Source organism: Nesoenas mayeri (genome assembly GCF_963082525.1).
Source record: "Nesoenas mayeri genome assembly, chromosome: Z".
Taxonomy (NCBI): Eukaryota; Metazoa; Chordata; class Aves; order Columbiformes; family Columbidae; genus Nesoenas; species Nesoenas mayeri.
This window is the reverse complement of record NC_137542.1, coordinates 28,612,046-28,632,145: the sequence shown is the minus strand read 5'-3', so window position 1 is coordinate 28,632,145 and position 20,100 is coordinate 28,612,046. Positions and strand designations below refer to the sequence as shown.

At 40.0% G+C, this 20,100-nt stretch overlaps 1 protein-coding gene across 2 annotated transcripts in view; it reads left to right on the top strand.

Annotated features, from left to right (window-relative positions):
* The window catches only part of CNTNAP4 (contactin associated protein family member 4), a gene marked incomplete at both ends in the record, with an annotated part of 241,836 nt that overhangs the window by 62,748 nt on the left and 158,988 nt on the right, over window positions 1-20,100 (top strand). For both annotated transcript variants that reach the window (XM_080362064.1, XM_080362065.1), the window contains one exon: window positions 19,509-19,702. In XM_080362064.1, the coding sequence (XP_080218190.1) occupies window positions 19,509-19,702 (194 nt within the window). The remainder of the gene's footprint in view (window positions 1-19,508; window positions 19,703-20,100) is intronic.

Sequence of the window (20,100 nt, the reverse complement as noted above, 5' to 3'; positions counted from 1 at the left end):
ACAATCTCCCAAATTAAATCCTATTTTGGTTTCAGCCTTGGATTGTTGTCAAAATATGCACCAAAAAGGGGCATACCTGCAAGCTATGTGAAATTCCTGTTTTCTAGTAAGGTAGATATTTTGCTGATGATCATCAAATACAAGTGGATGGTAATAGCCAAGAATGATGTAAATCTTGCAATGAACTGGCACCCTTCCAAAAAATTCTCCTGAGAAGCATTGTCTATGAAGAGCATTAACTCCTTTCACAGCCAAAATTTGTTGGAAGGATATTTTTCAAGTACCTTATGCTGGAGGAAAAAAAGCCCTTTTTAATACACAGCAGGAGTGTCTTAGTCTCAGACTATATCCCTCACAATTACAACTTCATTATAATATTATTAAAAAAAATCTTATCTAAATGAAAATGTGGTCTACTTTCAAATAGTAAAATACAGTATTAATTATACAAAAGTTTTTGGCTCGAACGTCAGCTTTCCAACGCATATTAATGTCTATAAATATGTAAAGGGTGAGTGTCATGAGGATGAAGCCAGGCTGTTCTCGGTGACAACCAATGATAAGAAGCTGTGGGTATAAACTAGAACACAGGAGGTTCCATTTAAATATGAGAAGAAACTTCTTCATGGTGAGGGCGACAGAGCACTGGAACAGACTGCCCAGGGAGGTTGTAGAGTCTCCTTCTCTGGAGACATTCAAAACCCACCTGGACACATTCCTGTGTAACCTCATCTAGGTGTTCCTGCTCCAGCAGGGGGATTGGACTAGATGATCTTTCGAGGTCCCTTCCAATCCCTAACATTTTGTGATTCTGTGATATGACACATGTTGTCTAATGTAGACTGCTGGTTCATAGCACTTTGGGGTATGATGGTGATAAAAAATCTGAAGAAAAAATATTGACTTTGATAAGCCTTTGAATCACTGCCAGTAAGTTCTCCTTTTGATAAACTATGGCAATCACGTTTATAATGTATCTCCCTGGATATATTTATGTAATGATCGATTGAGAAAAAGTGCCTTAAAAGACTTTTGAAAATGGAAGGAAAAATAGGTTTCACTCACTCACCTGAATTACTGTTAATGCAGAAGAAAAGGGGTAAAATAAAGGTAGTTACTTTCTTCTAACTGGCTCCATGAAGCTAGACCAAATGTTGCCATTATTAATACCATTTTCTAGAGCCTTTCTGTCACAATTAAATAGATCCAAAATGCCTCTGAAACCTCTCTTGACATAGTAACTGCTACTTGTCACTAATGATTATTAAAACCTAGCATTCATTTATTAATACCTGCCACAATTCTGAAATTTAAGACACATTAAATTTTCTAACAGCTGAAAAAATAGATGTAATTGCTCTTTCTCTTCTAAGATTATAGCTGTTTACTTCACTGATACTCAGGTTCAGAATATCTTAAAACATGGTAGATTTTCCTACAGAATTAAGTTTGTTCTGCCTTTGAGACCACTGAATTAGCTGCTCCACCCACCTTTCTTACAGAAGAGTCTGTCTGACTGGAAACCCTGAATGTTTTTAGTAGCTGTGATTTGAGAAAGTTCTGTATGCGACCTATGAAATAGTGCTGCGAAAATACAGCTTCGTTACACTGATAAACTAAAAAATAGCTGTTATTTCTATACTTATTCCTGGAAGTTACTCAGATAAATTCCTCTCATTCTTCAGCTTTTAAGAAGCAAGACTTCTTCACTCATGTCTTGACAGCAAAGGTAACTCATAGCTTTCAGAATCAAATATTATCCATGCGGGATTTTTCAGTCTTTATTCAAACAGTGCATCTTGAAATATTCTTTTCAGCGTGACTTCTGCCTTTTTTTTCTTTTTTCAGTGTGTATCTTTTTTCCAGCCTAGCCAACAGTTCCCCTAACATACAGAAAGTGTTAGTTCGTCTGTTAGGAAAGAATGGATGCTACTCAAGACCACCAGAGTTCATACAGCCAAACAAAATCTGAATTTGTTGGAGATAAGTATTGTTTTCCTAAAAGACAGTACCATTCAGAAGACTTATTTGAAGGGGAAATCTTGCTTTGATTCCTTGATGCCATTCTGTGTTTCTGTTATTGAGACCTCAGTACTTATATCAAATATACCTTATCTCTGGCATTTTGTAACAAATTAAGAGAGGACCAGAAAAAAAGCTAAGGAGCTATGCATAAGGTTGGGGGTATTATTTAGTTTTACCAGTTCTTCTTAGCAGTTAGGACACCTTCAGCTAGAATTTAGTTTCCTGGATTCAACTAATGTTATTTAAATACTACTAAAATAGATAGGAAGTGATGGAGACATTGAATGGTTTCTTACAGAATCTGGTTATGCAAAGATAGTGTACCATGACCCTGTTCTGAAGGACAGCCATAGAGTTCTTTTTATACATTGTTTAAGTGGCAGCTCACAACTGCTTTAGGCTCCCTGGAGTGAGCAACATGACTCTGTCATGCAGAAAGTAGTTGCCTGCTAGAAGTCTTAGATTCCTTGACTATTAAGACCACTATTTTAGTAATCTCTAAATAAAAATGTATTTCTTTGTTCTTACAATTTAGCTGAACACAATACACCTACTAAACTCTACTAGCTTAAAATAAGGAGAGGACACTGCAGAGATGAAAACAAGGCTTCTCTGTCTGGGTCCAGTTAGACATGGACCTTTCTTCAGTCAGTGATGACTATTTTTGAAGAGCTGAGCTTTGCTGTCTTTTTGTCTTTTTAGGTGTTCGGATTGGCTATTTTATCTGATAATTTTAAATATAGGTAATATGTGAGTAGGAGAAAGACTTTTTAGTCCTGAAAATAATCTCATGGGAAAAAATAGAATTTTGCTTAGATCAAAAGCAAAAGATGATACAGCTAATAAATGTGCAGAAATTTAATACATAGAACACTGGCTGCCTAGCTGGCTTCTGATCTAGCAGTCCCTCTCTATCTCCTTCTGTCTGTGTTCAAAGATGATTCTGTGTCCAATATTTTTATTCATAGCTCAAGGTTCCTCATTGTCTTCTCAATTTTACTTTCCACAGTTTATCCATAGTTTGAAATTTTGATGCTTGCATTCATGTCTTTCATCACTGAGATATGACTTAAAACAACATTGCTACAATAGCTTTTGCATAGCATTTCCGCAATACTGACAGAGTTGTGATTTACACTGTTTGGCATCTTTAGCTATTTGGGTTCTTCCTGATAATTACTTTTCTTGCACTTTTCTGATGTATAAATGGGAGATTCTAATTGCATGAGCCCTATTTCTTGGATTGCCTTATTCAAGCACAGGAGAGCTAAAATCTAGAAGACATTCATCCTTTTTCACAGTTCTGTTACTCCAGAGACTTTTCTATGGGGCCAAGAGGGTTCTTGCCTGGTAGTAATATGTCAACACTGTTCATCAGATATTCCTCCTACCCCTCATGCCTGTCATTGGTCAATAAACTTTCAGAGAACAAAACCCTTGTGTTATTTACTTAAATGTAAACTTACAGCTTTTAAGTTTTCTATTTGGGAGACAGGTTGCCTTGCTTTTAAGATTAAGAAAAGAAATAATGTTATAATTTAGTATTTTAGGATTTTGGATGCTGTAAAATACTTCATTGGACTTTTCTAAGCCTGGGAAGCCTCAGCTGATTAGTTGCATGTGGAAATTATGCTCTGTAAAATGTGCAGCCAAATTTATCCCTGGTGAAACTTTATTGACTTCAAATTAAAATCAGCTTCTGTTAAATGATCCATATGGGAAATAGGCAACTTTGTTAATCAAAGGAAAGCATCCTTTGCAATGGGTGTTAGTTTAAGTCTGGATTTTTACTTATGTGCATTGATTGCACTCATTATGATTAAGTATGCAAAAAATAGACTGAATTTGAAAGTGGCACAAATATCGATGCTGGTCAAATGGTACAATAAACTGCATATGAAGGAGCTGGTATGAGCATACATATGAGTATGAACTGCGTTGTGTTTTACATAACAACATAGGCAACAGTAGTCATAGAGCAGCACGAACAAGTAGGAAGGTGCTGTTCATATAAAATGGGAATCTTCATACCAGTTTCTATTCTCTATAGATTTGTTGTAAAGCTTAAGCATCACCTAATAAACTGTGTGCTAGCAAGGTTCAGTTTTGAAAGTGATATAATTCTCCAAATCCACTATAGGAATACTCGGGTATTTTCTGTCATGGATTTGAGGTTTTGGGCCTTTTCCTCCAGTCATTTCTAGTTTTGTCCTTTTGTAGCTATTTGTAGATATTTGCTACCTTTGCTAATTTTTCTATTTTCAATGTCTTAATGATAACAGTATCATCACCCTTGTGAAGCTAAGGAATTATGAAAATGTCTGCCCTTAAAAAGAATATCCTAGAAGACGGGAGCCAGGATGAGGAAATAATACATGTTCAGTGTTGTGATGTAATTAATTATATTGGAGAGAATAGAGGAAGATAGAGGATATTTAACCTCCAGATGCAAGGAAAACAATGTAATAGAATTTAAAATGTGTGCAAAGTGCACAAGAATGAAGATCTTCTAGAAATGTAGGCAATCTGAAGGAAAACAAACCTTCTCCTTCAATTTAGTGTCTAAATCCAAAACAGACTGCAAGACTATAATCTCATTTGTAGTTTAACAAATGAAGTGACTAAGAAGTTGTTGAGTAAACTGTCAGCTGATTGCTCTAATGGAGAACACTGGATTTATAAGACTCCAGTCCAGACAGTGATACGCGGGAAAGGCTTATCTCACAGGGGCAAAAGGAGGCTGGGACAGGAATTAGCTGGGCTCATTTGGAGAGCTTTAAACTAGGTTCAAAGGGGAATAGGGTTGAAACTGGGCTTGTCCCAGTGGGGCAGCATTCTAGAACCGATGAGGACCAGTTGGCCTCCTATACCCCTAGGGAGAAATCGGTGTGCTCCCTGAAATGCATGTACACCAATGTGTGCAGCATGGGGAATAAGCAGGAGGAGTTAGAATCCTGTGTTCAATCAGAAGGTTACGATATAGTGGCAATTACAGCAACATGGTGGGACAGCTCACATGACAGGAATGTGGTCATGGATGGCTAAGTCCTTTTCAGAAAAGACAGGCCAGCTAGGCCTGGTGGTGGAGTTGTCTATGTGAGAGAGCAGCTACAATGTACTAAGTTCTGCCCAGGAGCCAATGAGGAGTGAGTTGAGAGTGTATGGGTCAGGATCAAGGGGCAGGCTGGCAGGGGTGACACTGTTGCGGGTGTCTGTTACAGGCCACCAGATCAGGCTAAGGAAGTTGATGAGGCCTTCTATGGGCAGCTGAGAGTGGCCTCACAGTCACAGGCCCTGGTTGTTGCGGGGGATTTTAACTTCCCTGATGTTTGTTCGAAGGACCATTCAGCCAGCCACACACAGTCCAGGAGGTTCCTCCAGTGCATTGATGATAACTCTCTTATGCAAATGGTGGAGGAGCCGACCAGGAGAGGAACGCTGTTCAATCTCATCCTCACTAACAAGGAGGGTCTGGCCAAAGCTGAGGGCTGCCTGGGTTGCAGTGACCACGAGATGGTGGAGTTCAGCATCTTGTGTGGTAGGACCAGGGCAATAAGTAGAATTGCAACCCTGGACTTTAGCAGGGCTAACTTTGACCTTTTCAAGCAATTGCTGGGGGAAATCTCATGGGCAAGGCTGCTTGAAGGAAAAGGGGCCCAAGATAGCTGGGTGGCATTCAGGGACTGCTTCTTCCAAGCTCAGGATCAGAGCATCCCCACACACAGGAAGTCAAGGAAGGGAGCCAGGAGACCTGCGTGGTTAAGTAGGGATGTGTTGGGTATGCTCAAGCAGAAGAGGCGAGTTTACAGGTCACGGAAGCAGGGGCTGGCCACTTGGGAGGAATATAAGGCTGCTGTTAGAGGATGTAGGAGGGCAGCTAGGATAGCCAAGGCCTCCTTCGAATTAAACCTGGCGAAAGGGGTCAAGGACAGCAAAAAGAGCTTTTTCAAATACATAGCAGATAAAACTAACACCAGAGGCGATGTAGGCCCACTGATGAATGGGGTGGGTGCCCTGGTGACAGAAGATACAGAGAAGGCAGAATTACTGAATGCCTTCTTTGTCTCTATCTACTCTGCCAGAGGCTTTCCTGGGGAGCCCTGTACTCCTGAGACCCTGGATGAAGCCAGGTCAATGGAGGAGTTTGCTTTAGTCAATGAGGACTGGGTTAGGGAGCAATTAAGTAGTCTGGACATCTATAAATCCGTGGGTCCAGATGAGATGCACCTGCGGGTGCTGAGGGAGCTGGCTGAAGTCATTGCTAGACAGCTCTCCATCATCTTTGCCAAGTCTTGGGAAACAGGAGAGGTGCCTGAGGACTGGAGGAAAACAAATGTCACTCCAGTCTTCAAAAAGGGCAAGAAGGAGGAGCCAGGTAATTATAGACCGGTCAGCCTCACCTCTGTCCCTGGGAAAATAATGGAACGGCTTGTCCTTTGTGCCATCTCAAGGCATATCAAGGATAAGAGGGTTATTAGGGGCAGTCAGCATGGCTTTACGAAGGGTAAGTCATGCTTGACCAGCTTCATAGCCTTTTATGAGAATGTAACAAGGTGGATGGATGATGGCAGAGCGGTGGATGTGGTCTACCTTGACTTCAGCAAAGCATTTGTCACAGTCTCCCACAGCATCCTCACAGCTAAGTTGAGGAGGTGTGGTCTGGACAATAGAGTAGTGAGGTGGGTTGCAAACTGGCTTAAGGAGAGAAGCCAGAGAGTGGTAGTCAGTGGTGTGGAGTCTAGTTGGAGGCCAGTATCTAGTGGAGTGCCTCGGGGGTCAGTACTGGGGCCAATATTATTCAATATATTCATTAACGATTTAGACGAGGGAATTGAGTGTGCTGTCAGCAAGTTTGCTGATGGCACTAAGCTGGGAGGAGTGGCTGACACGCCAGAAGGCTGTGCTGCCATCCAGCGGGATCTGGACAGGCTGGAGAGTTAGGTGGGGAATAACCTGATGAAATTTAACAAGGGAAAGTGTAGAGTCTTGCATCTGGGCAGGAACAACCCCAGGTTCCAGGATAGGCTGGGGAATGACCTATTGGAAAGCAGTGTAGGGGAAAGGGACCTAGGGGTCCTGATGGACAACAGGATGACCATGAGCCAGCACTGTGTCCTTGTGGCCAGGAAGGCCAGTGGCATCCTGGGGTGTATTAGAAGGGGGGTGGTTAGTAGATAGAGAGAGGTTCTCCTTCCCCTCTACTCTGCCCTGGTGAGACCCCATCTGGAGTATTATGTCCAGTTCTGGGCCCCTCAGTTCAAGAAGGACAGGGAACTGCTGGAGAGAGTCTAGCGTAGGGCAACGAAGATGATTAAGGGAGTAGAGCATCTCCCTTATGAAGAAAGGCTGAGAGAGCTGGATCTCTTTAGTTTGGAGAAGAGGAGACTAAGGAGGGGCCTTATTAATGTCTATAAGTATATATAAAAGGTGAGTGCCATGAGGATGGAGCCAAGCTCTTCTTGGTGCCAAACAATGATAGGACAAGGGGTAATGGGATCAAGCTGGAACACAAGAGGTTCCACTTAAATTTGAGAAGAAACTTCTTCTCAGTGATGGTGACGGAGCACTGGAACAGGCTGCCAAGGGGGATTGTGGAGTCTCCTTTCCTGGAGACATTCAAAACCCACCTGGACATGTTCCTATGCGACCTCACCTAGGCGTTCCTGCTCTGGCAGGGGGATTGGACTAGATGATCTTTTGAGGTCCCTTCCAATCCCAAACATACTGTGATACTGTTAGCACCCAGTTATATAATTTCTGGAGAAAAGCATTGTGCCTCACTTGGAGGGAAGGCATGAGGAAACCCCAATATATTGTCACTTAACTGACTTGAAAATGAATGTTATAACACTGTGTCATGAAGGCACCCCAAAGTCAGTTTTAGGTAGACAACAAGTTCCAAAACAGCCTTTATTCTAGCAGGAAAAGTACAGCCTATAAGCTGACTAGAAGCTGGGTTTATACAATTAGTTAGTGCTCTGACAACATACAATACAGATTCAGATATCAGTTGAGGAGATTATTGTGCTACAGCAAAATAAGAATAATAAGGATCCACAGCATGCATGCACACACTCACATGAAATAAAACTGGAGCCGTCTGACTCCAGGGCACCAAGAAATAATCACTCGCCTGGGTTAGGCAAGGATTTATGCTTTCCTGGTTAGTCAAGGACTCATTCAAGGATATATCCAGTAAATAACCACTCACTCAAATGAGCAGGTGAGGTGCTCTCAATCCTGGGAAGTCTCCTTAGATGGCGTCGCAGTCTAAGGAGCGGGCTCCAGTTCACAGGCCCGCTGTTCTGAGAAGACCACTCCAAAACGGGGCCTTCGGGGGCAAATCCCTTTTTATAGTCTGGTCAGATCTGGCTGTGGGCATTACAGCATCGTCCAGAAGCTTTGCAGCTACTCTGGGCACCTTCTCTGCTAATGACTCTGTCAACTGACTGAGAGTTCCACCCCTCCTGCCCCTCTAGCTGGTGGAGGTGAAGTCACCCTGCCCTGGGGTATGGGAGGATGTGACTATCAACACTGTGTTATCACCCTAGGTGTGCATGTGGGAACAGGCACAGTGGGGCACAAAAGGTGCTAAAAGAGCCATCAACTGCCCCATTGAAGGTTGGCTGTCCAACTGCCACACAATCCACCCCATGATCACAGTCACGATCTGACAGGCTATTTGGAGTGGTACTACAATCACCTCTTGCCTCCAAAGTCAAAAGGGAGCACTCTGTTGGTGAGTTTTAATGCCCACTGTGGATCATCATACCTTATGTGTCACTTCCCTGTTATACATTATCGTTACAAATTGACCTACCAATAAACAATACAATAGTGCAAATTACAACAATTCCAGTTATTATCAAATATTGGAGAAGGCTGGTTAGTCATTCTGATATGTAAAACAAATGAATTGATGGTGTTTTTCACCAGTTAGTTCCCAGTAAAGCAACAGTTTCCCCTGAGTCCTCTGTTATTTGTCCCCATAGTGATTCTTGTAACGGTACCCAGAAGGTCAGGATGTAGACACGGCTTCCTATACACAACTTTTTCATTCAGTAGGATGAAGTGAAATATGTCCTGACTTTGGACAGTCCTTATGTTTTCATGTTGCTGATGATTTAGGGAACCTATGTGATGTCATGCATAGAGGTCATTAGTGTTTCCAGTTGCAGGCTTGCTTCCTGAATGGCCTGTTGGTGTCACCCTGGCGTGATTCTCATTCCAAAGACTGACTCTAACCACCACCCAGTCTCAACTGGAGCTTCTTCCACCCCGTCCATATGTCCCTTGGTAGGAGTGGTCGGGTTTGTCCATCTTCCTTTTGTCCTGCACAAGAACACAAAGACAGGTCTCGATCCTTTGGAACTGGGCTTTTGGAACCAGATGTCTGAACTATCCACCGGACACTTATGTGGTGGGTTTTCCCATTTTCATCAAGGGTCTCCCAAGCATATAACCCTCTAGATTTTGCCCATGATGACTCTATAGGTCATGGGCACAATACCAATGGAAGGTAGTTTCACCATGACAGGCTGGCCCACTTGTGTTCTTGGGAGCTGGACTTTTCCTTTGTCTGTTATAGAGTCACTGTCTGTTAGTGGCTTCTTGGGGCAAAATGCCCTGATTCTGGGGCTTCCATAGCTCCCCGAATGGTTATTGACGATAACAGCTTGTGCCAACTGTGTGTTCCAACTGTGTCATGAGATGTCAGCATGATTTTTAATCAAACCATTGGTCCATTCCACTATCCCATTGGCTTGGGGGTAATATGGTGTATGAAACACCCACTTAATACCTTCCCCCCTAACCCAATCCTGAACCACACCAGCTGAAAAATGTGTGCCATTATCACTCTGGATATTCTCAGGATAGAGTAGAACACTAAACCACCCACACAGTGGTCGCACTGTTTGGTCTCCAGTGGCAGCGCTGACAGTTGTAGACATTGATAGTCCTGATACCACCTCTACTCCCACCATGAAAGAGTTTTAATGGCCCGACCTAGTCAACTTGCCAGGTACTCCAGAGGCCCTTGCCCTGTGTGATATGCTGGGCCGGCGCATGATATAGGTGATCAGCTTTAAGTCTTATCCAGCACTGTGGACAGGTTGTAAGGACTGTTTCACATATTACCATGGACACTGACCATGCCCGAGACCGGCATTCATAATACAGATCCACTTTCCCAGAGTGGCCTTGCTCAATGTGTAGCCATTCAGCTAACTGTGCCCACTCCTCTGGTATACCTTTATCCACTCTAATTTGGGCTAGATGGTTAGCCTGTTGGTTCCATTTGGCAGCTGGGGTTCCATCTTTTGCATGTCCTTTTACCCAGCCCACACTCAAGGGCCGTAAGTTAGTCGTTCTGATATGTAAAACAAATGAATTGATGGTGTTTTTCACCAGTTAGTCCCCAGTAAAGCAACAGTTTCCCCTGAGTCCTCTGCCTGTCTCTAATAGTCTCTACCAATCTTCAGCTCGCTGCTCTATGGTGTGACCCACTTCCCAACAGTTGGATTCCCATTGGCATATCCATTCAGTTGCACCCTTATAAGTTGCATAGGAATCAGTGTAAATCATGGAGGCTTCTCCTTCTGCTGCTAAGAGCACACAACTCCTCTGCTTGAGCATTACCTTCCCCCTCCTCTGTTATTGTTTTTCTGGTGACGATCTCCAGTACTGCTGCCTTATACTGCCACTTTGTTCCTACCCAATGGGCTGATGCATCAGTAAACCAGACTCCTTGGGTGTCTGAGTCTTGGGTTAACTCAGGTGCTTCTTTAATTGGGGAGGGCTTATAAGGCAGGCTCAACAGGACTGGATCAGTGTTCACAGGTTGTTGGAGTTTTGAAATTTTGACAGAACCTTCTTTCAATGGCAACAACTGACTAACTCCCTCCAAGTAGGCAAACCACTTCTGTACTGCTACTTTCTGTGCCACTCTCTCGGCGGGGGAGGTGACTCTTTGAAGATTGAGTTTAGCAGAGGAAAAGGGCCTTGCACAATAACGTCCTGTGACATACACAGTCTCTCTACCTCCTTCACTGCTCAGATGAGTGAGAGGAGTTTCTTTTCTCACTCTGAATATCATTGTTCAGTTTCCTTGAATGTGGTGGAAGAAAGCAACAAGGGCCCTTTTGGCCCCCTTTAGAATATGCCACAATATGAAGTATGTTCTGCAAACCCCCATTCCACCCTTAATGGGTCTTGTGGGTGCAGTGAGCCAAACTTCTGGAAGGTTTTAAGTTCATCTCTTAGAACAGTAAGGCCCTCTGTATGCTTTAATGTCCAATCCCATCTCCTGTTTTTTTCAGAGTATGTCATATAGGGGGTGGGCGATCATTGAAAACCTGGGATATCCTTTCTCCAGTACCCTAATGTGCCCAATAGGTGTTGCAATTCTGCTTTGCTGTTTGGGGTCTGCCCCTTTTCTGTAGTAGCTAGGCCATCATCAGGCACTGCTATGGCTCCCACTATCCATCAAGCCCCTAGGAATTCAACTTCCTGCCCAGGACCTTGGAACTTGGAAGGTGGAATATCTGTGCCACTAGGTTCCAGATAGTCTCAGCTACTTGCCCAACCTGTTCCTCATTGTCTCTGCCCACTAAGATGTCATCTATATATTGATAAATGCAAATGACAAAGGGCACCTTCACAGTGTCAATGAATGCAGCAAGGGCATTGTGAGCAATGGTAGAAGAGTGCTTGTGCCCTTGAGGAAGATAATTAAACGTGTATTTTTTCCCTTCCCAGGTAAAAGTGAATTGTGCGTTGTATTCCTCCCTTAGGGGCATCATGACAAACATATCTTTGACATCTAAGGTGGCCATCCATGGATGGGCTGCTGTTTGTATTGCAGTCACCACTGAGGATATATTTGGGAAGGCAGCTATTAGGGGTGTGGTGTTGATGTTCAGTTTTCAATAATCAATATTTAAGCGCCACCACCCTTCAGGCACAATGGGTCACAAAAGATGCTAAAAGAGCCATCAACTGCCCATTGAATGCTATGGATCTTAGAGGGATGTGCAACTGCCACACACACTCTAAAAACAGAAATCAAGAATTATGAATATTCACAATTGTCACAATATGGAGGACTGTGATTAAGGTGATTGCTGAGGCTGGAACTAAAGCACAATTGGGGTCAAGTGTTGGGAAGGCACCAAAAATGTATTATAACACTCAACTTGGTTTAAGAAAAGGAGAGAGAGAGAGTTAGAGAGTGATGCCAGCAAGATAGTCACCACCATGGATGCATCGATGTCTTGCAATACCTTTATCTTCTTCTCCTGGAGACTGGTGGGGAAATTCCACTTTTGAAGCATCCATCATGGGGTTTTATAGTCTCCACCTCTAAGATGAGCTCTATCTATTGCCATGTCTACACTGTTCATGTGATTGCAAGATATGTGTGACTCCTGAGTGCATGTGCTGAGCATCCAGTAGGGGTCTCAGTTGTTAGGAGGCCCCGTCATTGTGGTCTACCCCACTTCTGCACAGATGGACTCTTGTCCTTGTTATAATTATTGTCATATCAGGAAGTAAGGAGTGCTGCAGTTTCCACCAACTCAAATGCCTACCAGCTTAATGCTTGAGATACGACGTCTATCTGTGTATTATAACAAGGCAAAATTTGATTCAATGATATGTGAAAGATGCAGGATTGTTTAGATTTTAAATCTAGCACAAATCAAACAATTTTAATTCATTAAAAATACCAAGAGTTTAGGAAATTTTCCCATCTTTTAATATCTGGATTACTTATGAATATTACATAAAATGAAATAAACTATCTATTTGCATGTAAAAGTCACTGATTAAGCTTTAAAATTTTATTTAATTTCTGCTAGGTTGGATGAAACCAGCCTCCCAGTAACTATAGGCACTCAATTAACTCATAAGCCATGAATGCAAGCTGCCATGTTGCTACTAAAATGAGATTGAAAAACGGAGCTTCATGAATTAAGAGAAAGACTTAGTACTTCAGAAAAAGTATGTGGTTGCTAGATGTGTTCAGTAAATTAATGTATTTTAAGAGAATTACATTGTATGAGTACAAACATTTTTTCAAATAGTTAGACTAAAACCAATTAAAATAGAATCTAAATATTTTATTTTTTATCTGTCTGTGCAAGTTCAACTCAGTATATTCTTCATATAACTGAACTGTGTGATGCTTCATTTCTTTTACACAAATAAAGCATGAAACTTGCATGCTTTTGCAGTCTGAATGTAGACCTTTGGTATAGTACATGCAACTAATCTCAGTATTAGCAAGAGACAGTGGAAAATAAGAGAGTTAAACACCCCCTGAGACAAAGTTCAAAAATAGTGTAACTCGATATAGGTTGTCTCCCTTGTGAAAATGACTTCTCTGATTTGCTGTTAGTTCACAAGGAAAGATATTTCATCAGTATCTCCTAGAAAATACAGCGAGAAGTAACTGAAGAAAAGGTATGCTTTATATAAATAACACTGGAAAAAACAAAAACAAAACCAAAAACAAACAAACAAACAAACAAAAACAAACAAAAAACCCACCAGAATTAAGGTGAAGACTGTAAAGTCAATAATTCAGAAATTTTAGGATGACAAAGTTATGTTCTTCCTGTAAATCACAGTTTAGCCTTCTGTGTTCATACATTTTGGCACAGTCTTGGTTAATGAACACAGTATGTGCATCCCCCTAGACACTCTTGAGGACCTTCCCAGATTTCCCAGAAACTTCCATACCACACAGCATGAACATCTGACAAGCTTTTTCATTTTCAGCAAGATCCTTTTGACATCTGTTCTACCTTCAATTCTATGCATCACCATGTCTGGAGTATGCTACAACAGGAAAGATTCTGCCAGCCACCACAATTTGGTACTTACATTAATCTTGTTGCAAGGACAGGACACACTGTAAAAAAGACTATAAAGTGCTGGCTAAGGAGTTAACACGCTCTAATACTGTTTCCTGCAGAACTGGGCAAACACATCATCTCCATGATGATGCAGGTAGCAGTCAGATGCCAGGAGGACAGCTGGCTTCTGATCAGTCAGACAGGAAAGCTCTGAAGAGCCCTTGACAGCTGAAAACATCGTGTGAATCCAAGTGGTGCAATGCTGCAGGAAACCTTGCAGCTGCTGAATGATGATCCATGCCAGGTTGTGGCTTCACACAGGATGTAGAAGACATCTTGCCGCTTCTGCTTCATGGCTATTCTGTAAGGGTTTTACAAGGCTTCAGTCAGTAGAGGGCTGGCAGAGGGATTCTGGGGGTGCATCATTATTGTAATCCCTCAAATCAGCTATCCCTGGCATTAGAAGTCTGTGTATCTGTGCATCTTTCTCTTCTTTCCATGGCATGTATTGTATTATGATAAGGGGAAATATGCTATGTGGTGGTGTGCCTTGCAAAACCTTCTGGAAAATACGGTAGTAAAGCCAGAAGTATCTCCCTCAGATGGCAGCAGTTAGTGCTGCCGTAACAGAGACTTGGCTTTTCAGCCATTTTTTGTCTACAACTTTCTAACTTGTTCTATGACTTTGTTCTGAACAAAGCTCTGCAGTCAGAATGTGAAAATGGTTTTTTTTTGCAGATGGACTTTAAAAATTGTGCTGTCAGCACTGTCTGCTTGATGACTCCTGTTGGTTACAATACAAACCTCCCTTTCAACTGAAAAGTTCAAAATTGTCACCAAACTTACCACAGTGACACAATATTCTAAGAAGGCTGAGGAAACCACAGCACTGCAGGATCATGCTGTACCTGGAAGTGTTACTGTATGAACTGACAATTTGGTGGTGAAAGATGAGTAGTCTGATCTTGTGTGATGTGTGCCACAGACAGAGCATATGCCATGGATGTGGACTGTCCAGCTTGTAGGTGCAAAGTCCTATATTTAACCTTCTGGGCTGGGTTTTCATACTTGTCTGACAAGGTTTTCATACTTGTCTGATGCTGCCATACTGCTCTGCACAGCCACAAAAAAGACAAAACAGTATGGACATAAAGATAAGTCTGTGGAGGCTGCAACAGAGCAGTTAAGGTGCAGCCATTGCAATCACAGAGAAGATAGTGTCACTTATTGCTCCTGAAGTAGTACTTTTGAGGAAAATCTTGTTTGACCTCCTCTGCAGAACATGTGAAATACTAGTGGAGCCTTTATAGAAAGTAATTGTGAGCATGTGAGATTTAATCAGTGATTTAATTTTAACTTAGTTAAAATAGGAAGGTGTCAAAAGATTAATCTCTTGGCAAATATTCAGACCTCTGCTTGAATTGAGTGAACAGCATATTTTTTCATAGACTGATTTGATCAGGTTTTGTAGATCTTGTGTGAGACCTCAAAACCAAAAATATAACACAAGAATTTGCTTTATGTGATGAAAAATCAAAGTATTTTTAATGACAAAATTTCATGTAGTTGTTTTGACTAAAAATTATACTTTTCACAGAAGTATTGCAATGCACTTTAGTTTTCAGTTATCAATACTAGTTGTATTACTTGCTCAGGAAATGATGAACCATATGTTGGAGTGTAACAATGATTATGGGACAAATAAATTCACTTGGGATTCTTCTGTATTCACAATGATTCATCATTTTGTATAGTTTTCACAATCCTATGATTTTCTATGTGGTTCACTGGCTCTGAAGGAATAGGCCTTTTGGCACTACAGCCCAACCTTACTATGGCTGTTTGGCCTCTGATTGTAATGCAGGATCTAAATTATTCAAAAAGAGCTGCAGGAATGGTGAATTATTTTTTTCGTTTGTTGATTTCCACAGTACCAGATGGCATGGCTGTGGCTGTCAAGGCTGTTGGGTTGTAAGGAGTATCATGATGCCCTGTCTAATCAAGTGACCCAGCAACCCTGCCTTGAATACTTCCCTATTACCTTCCTTGCAGGGAGAAAAGCTTCCTATTGTGTTGTATGTGATATTTTCCTTAAGACCTGTTGGCGCTGAGTAAATGCTACCAGTATAGGTGGGAGGAGGTGAAATATAGCAGGGAAGGCTGTGTGAAGGCAAGTGTAGTGCAAAGGAAAGTTACTATATGGGAATTTCAAGGGCGAAACTTCTCAATGGGAAAGAGGAGACCTTCATGAAGAACTGCATTTACCTAAAAGAAGGATAAGGAATTTTTACAAGTAGTTTAGAGATTGTCTTAAATTCACTGTCATTTTATATTGCATTAATAATTTTTAGACCTTGTATTTTACCTGGAAATATGCATGTTATACATGTACCTGCTTTCAGGGGAGAGACTGAATGAGACACATTTCTCTGAGAGGGCTGCTTGAGAAAACACTGAGATCTTGGTGGTGCCTTCTCAGAGAATAAACTTGTGGTATGGTCTGTTTCGCAATCTTGATTTTGCAGTAACAAATACGTTATTAGAAATATATTGTTGATGTAAGGTGTAATATCATACAACGCATTTGGTGAGGAGTTGCGTAGTAAGGCTCTTTCACTTCAGAACCAAGTGGAAACATTGAAGGTGTATGTCAGAGAGCAGGACAGGCTGACTGAGTCAAAAGGGGGTCCTGAGATCATAGTTGGAGGTCCCATGAGAGACTGGGCAGGGCAGTGCCTGGAGGACATTAATGTTGTTTTAGAAAGATCAGTGAAAACAAATAGAGAAACCAAAAGCTTCTGGGTGGGAGACCAATGACTAGTCTGGAAAGGACACTCACATGGTCTTACCTTCAGCACAAAATAAAGTATCTGATGTCCTTTTAATTCTTTACATATATATATATGCATATATATATATTAGCAAAATTTGCAAACTCTTGTGTAACTATCTCTAAATGTCTTTGTACGTTTATGTTGTTGATGAGTACTTGGAAGTACCGCTAGAATAGATTCTTCTTAAAGAATAATGGACAGGATTCTTCTTAAAGAATAATGGACAGAATAATTACAGCACAAGAAATTGAAAATAAACATGGAACAAAAGTTTAATCTTTTATTTTAAAGAAATAAACACTTTTTCACTTAGTGATACCTTTTTCAAAAAGAAAATGTAAGTGAAGATAAATGAGCTTGTCCTTGGCTGTATTAGGAAGTGGGCATGTTTTCACTGTTATACTGAGTTATTTTATGTTCTCAATGTAATAAATAACCAGTTGGTTAATTCAGACAATAGGAGTTAACAACAGACTTTTCTAAATCCGTTTTTATTTAATTTGATTTAACCTGTGGATTTGGGAAGTAAAATACACCAAGGGGGAAATTTAGTTTAAATTACTAACCTTTATCCACAAACACACACTCCCAATGAAAACAGATTGACAGGAGAAAGTCTATGTAATTACATCTGCCTCCTTTCACTGCAGAACACCATTTTTACTTTATACTTATTTTCATCGAATACCTTAGGCAGATCCTCTTTTTTTTTTACTTATTGTTCTTCATTTTCAGAAACGGATCTATATTTCTTCTGTTAGATGTGGTCAGTTGTGTCTATTATGTGTCAGAACTCACAATTATTAGAGACAGTTCAAATTTTTAAGGGAAATGTTTCCAGAGACTGCTAATTCTTGCCCATTTTGTTAACTTATATATGCAAACATTGCGTTTTTTTGAGTTATGTGATGTGGATATTCCTTCAGAACTGTTTTGTTTTTTTGAAACGTTCTAAATATGTTGGAAAAGAGTATGAGTAGGATACAATGGTTGCCTTTATGTCACAGTGGGATTAACTGTAACTGGTTTTAAATTACCTTGCCAAATAATCATATGACTAATTATGATTAAGTGAAAATTCAAATCCCTACTCAGGTACAGTTTCCATGGCAAACAGGTTCATAAAAAACAACAGAAAATTCATGTGTAGAAAGTGGTATAGATATATCTTGGATCTAATGTCTCCTCTTATGAAGAAATTAATAAAAAGAGAAGCTCAATGTGAGTTAATGCAAAACAAGTATTTACATGAAGTTCTAATTACTGATTTAGATAAAGAGTCAAAAAAACAACAAAAAAACTCCTACACAGTCTTTAAGTCCAGCCATAGATTTAAATCTGTTACATTTTGATTAGTTCATTAATGTGTGGACAAAGGAATTGTTACATATGTGGGGCTTTATGGATTTCTTTCAGCAGTTTCTACTTACCTGGCTCTGTATGAACCTCACTTTTTCTGGCTTATGAACAAGTATAAGATATCCCACCATTTTATTTTTAAATGGCAGTTTTAAATCCCTAAGTAACAATTCTTTTTTTCTTTTATTTTTTTCCTAAGGGAGGTAATGTCAAGAACTTGACTCATGACCCTGAACAGAATTAAACCATATGTGATGTTTTATTTATGAAGTGTTATACATCTTGAAGCCTATACAAGCATAAGATTGGATTGCAGTTTTCTATTTCCACATAATACAATGTTTATTGATTGTTGTGGGAACTAGATATATCTGTTCTTCTTGTTCTGTGTTTGTACGCTTTAAGAACTTTTCAAGGTGCCTCTTACGTTTTGTGACTTTGCCTGAATTAGGTCCAAATCTGTGCTTACAAAATTGATTTTTTTATTGTTTGTTATCACTCCATTTACTAATATATTGGGTGATAAATGTGTCTGAATATTTTGCAAAATATTTTCACAAAACATTTTTTCTTTTATTTGCAACATATCCTTGGTCTTTTCCATCCAACTTCACAGACAAAGCAGTAGGCTGATCTGAATAAATAAAGGTAAACCAAGGAAGACAAGAGAGAACAGAATTGATATGTCTTTCTTAATTTCAATATGTCTTCCTGATTAGATAAATATTGTAGGAGCTTTATATATAGCTATACATTAAAGGTTAAACTTTATCTTTGCAAACTGGCCTATCTCCTGACTGAAACTGCATGTGTATAACTAACTCTTTCTTACTGTTTTGCCTGCAAATTAGCTGGTTGCTTTAAGAGACACATGTACATTTATCATTTAACTGTGCTTTACTGCTTTATATACAAATCTGTATATCCAGATGTCACACAACCAAATCATGCAAAATGATCCAGGTTAAACAGGACCTCAGGAGATCTTCTAGTCTACATAAAATGAAATTGATATATATATAAAACAAATAAACAGCATTCTAAGTTTTTACTCTAAGTTTTTACTCTTTGTCTAATTGGATAATTAGACATGTAGAATTAATTTTATAAGATAGAGACAGAAAATAGGAGTTAATAAATCCATAGATTAAATAGTTATAATTGGTTACATATATCATTTAATCTGTATCAACTTTTCAAATAATTGTTACATTATATCAACACTGCTTTGGTGCAACTAAATCTTGGATTAGGACTATTTGGATCAGAAAGGACCTTTAAAGATCATCTAGTTTCAAACTCCTGCCTTGAACAAGGACATATTTCACTAGACTTCATTGCTCAAATGTATTAATTGATTTTTGCACATACAAGTTTTGTGTTAATTTGCTTCTTTCAGGAACATATTTCAACCTTTTTCATTCTTTTTAAGGTGCTGGTGGCTGGTCTCCACTTGTGTCCAGTAAATATCAATGGCTTCAAATTGATCTTGGTGAAAGAACTGAGATTACTGCTGTTGCTACTCAAGGTGGTTACGGGAGCTCCGACTGGGTAACAAGCTACCTTCTGATGTTTAGTGATAGTGGACGAAACTGGAAGCAGTATCGTCAAGAAGAAAGCATTTGGGTATGTTATTTCAATAATGAGAATTAAGTTTCTGCAGAAAATTTAAAATACTTGTGCTATACATTGTTGGAAATACAAGCAAAGCAGTGGAATATAAAGAACGCCACTGTAAGTGTTTAGATATTCAAATATACAAAGTAATTTAGCTTTTCACAACATGGAAAGCGGTAAAAATCAAGAAAATATCAAAAACCTAGGCTTAACATTATCTCATTAAGTCTCGGGGAGGTATTATGAGGATGAAAAATGTACCACAAAATCTCTTTTGTTTTGCTAGATACAGTAAAGTTATTTTCCCAAAGTATTAATCTCTGTGGGCTAAACTTGGATTTTTAATTAGGAAAAAAAAATACTTAATTTTTTTTTTTTCTAGAACATTTAATCAGATGGTAAAAATA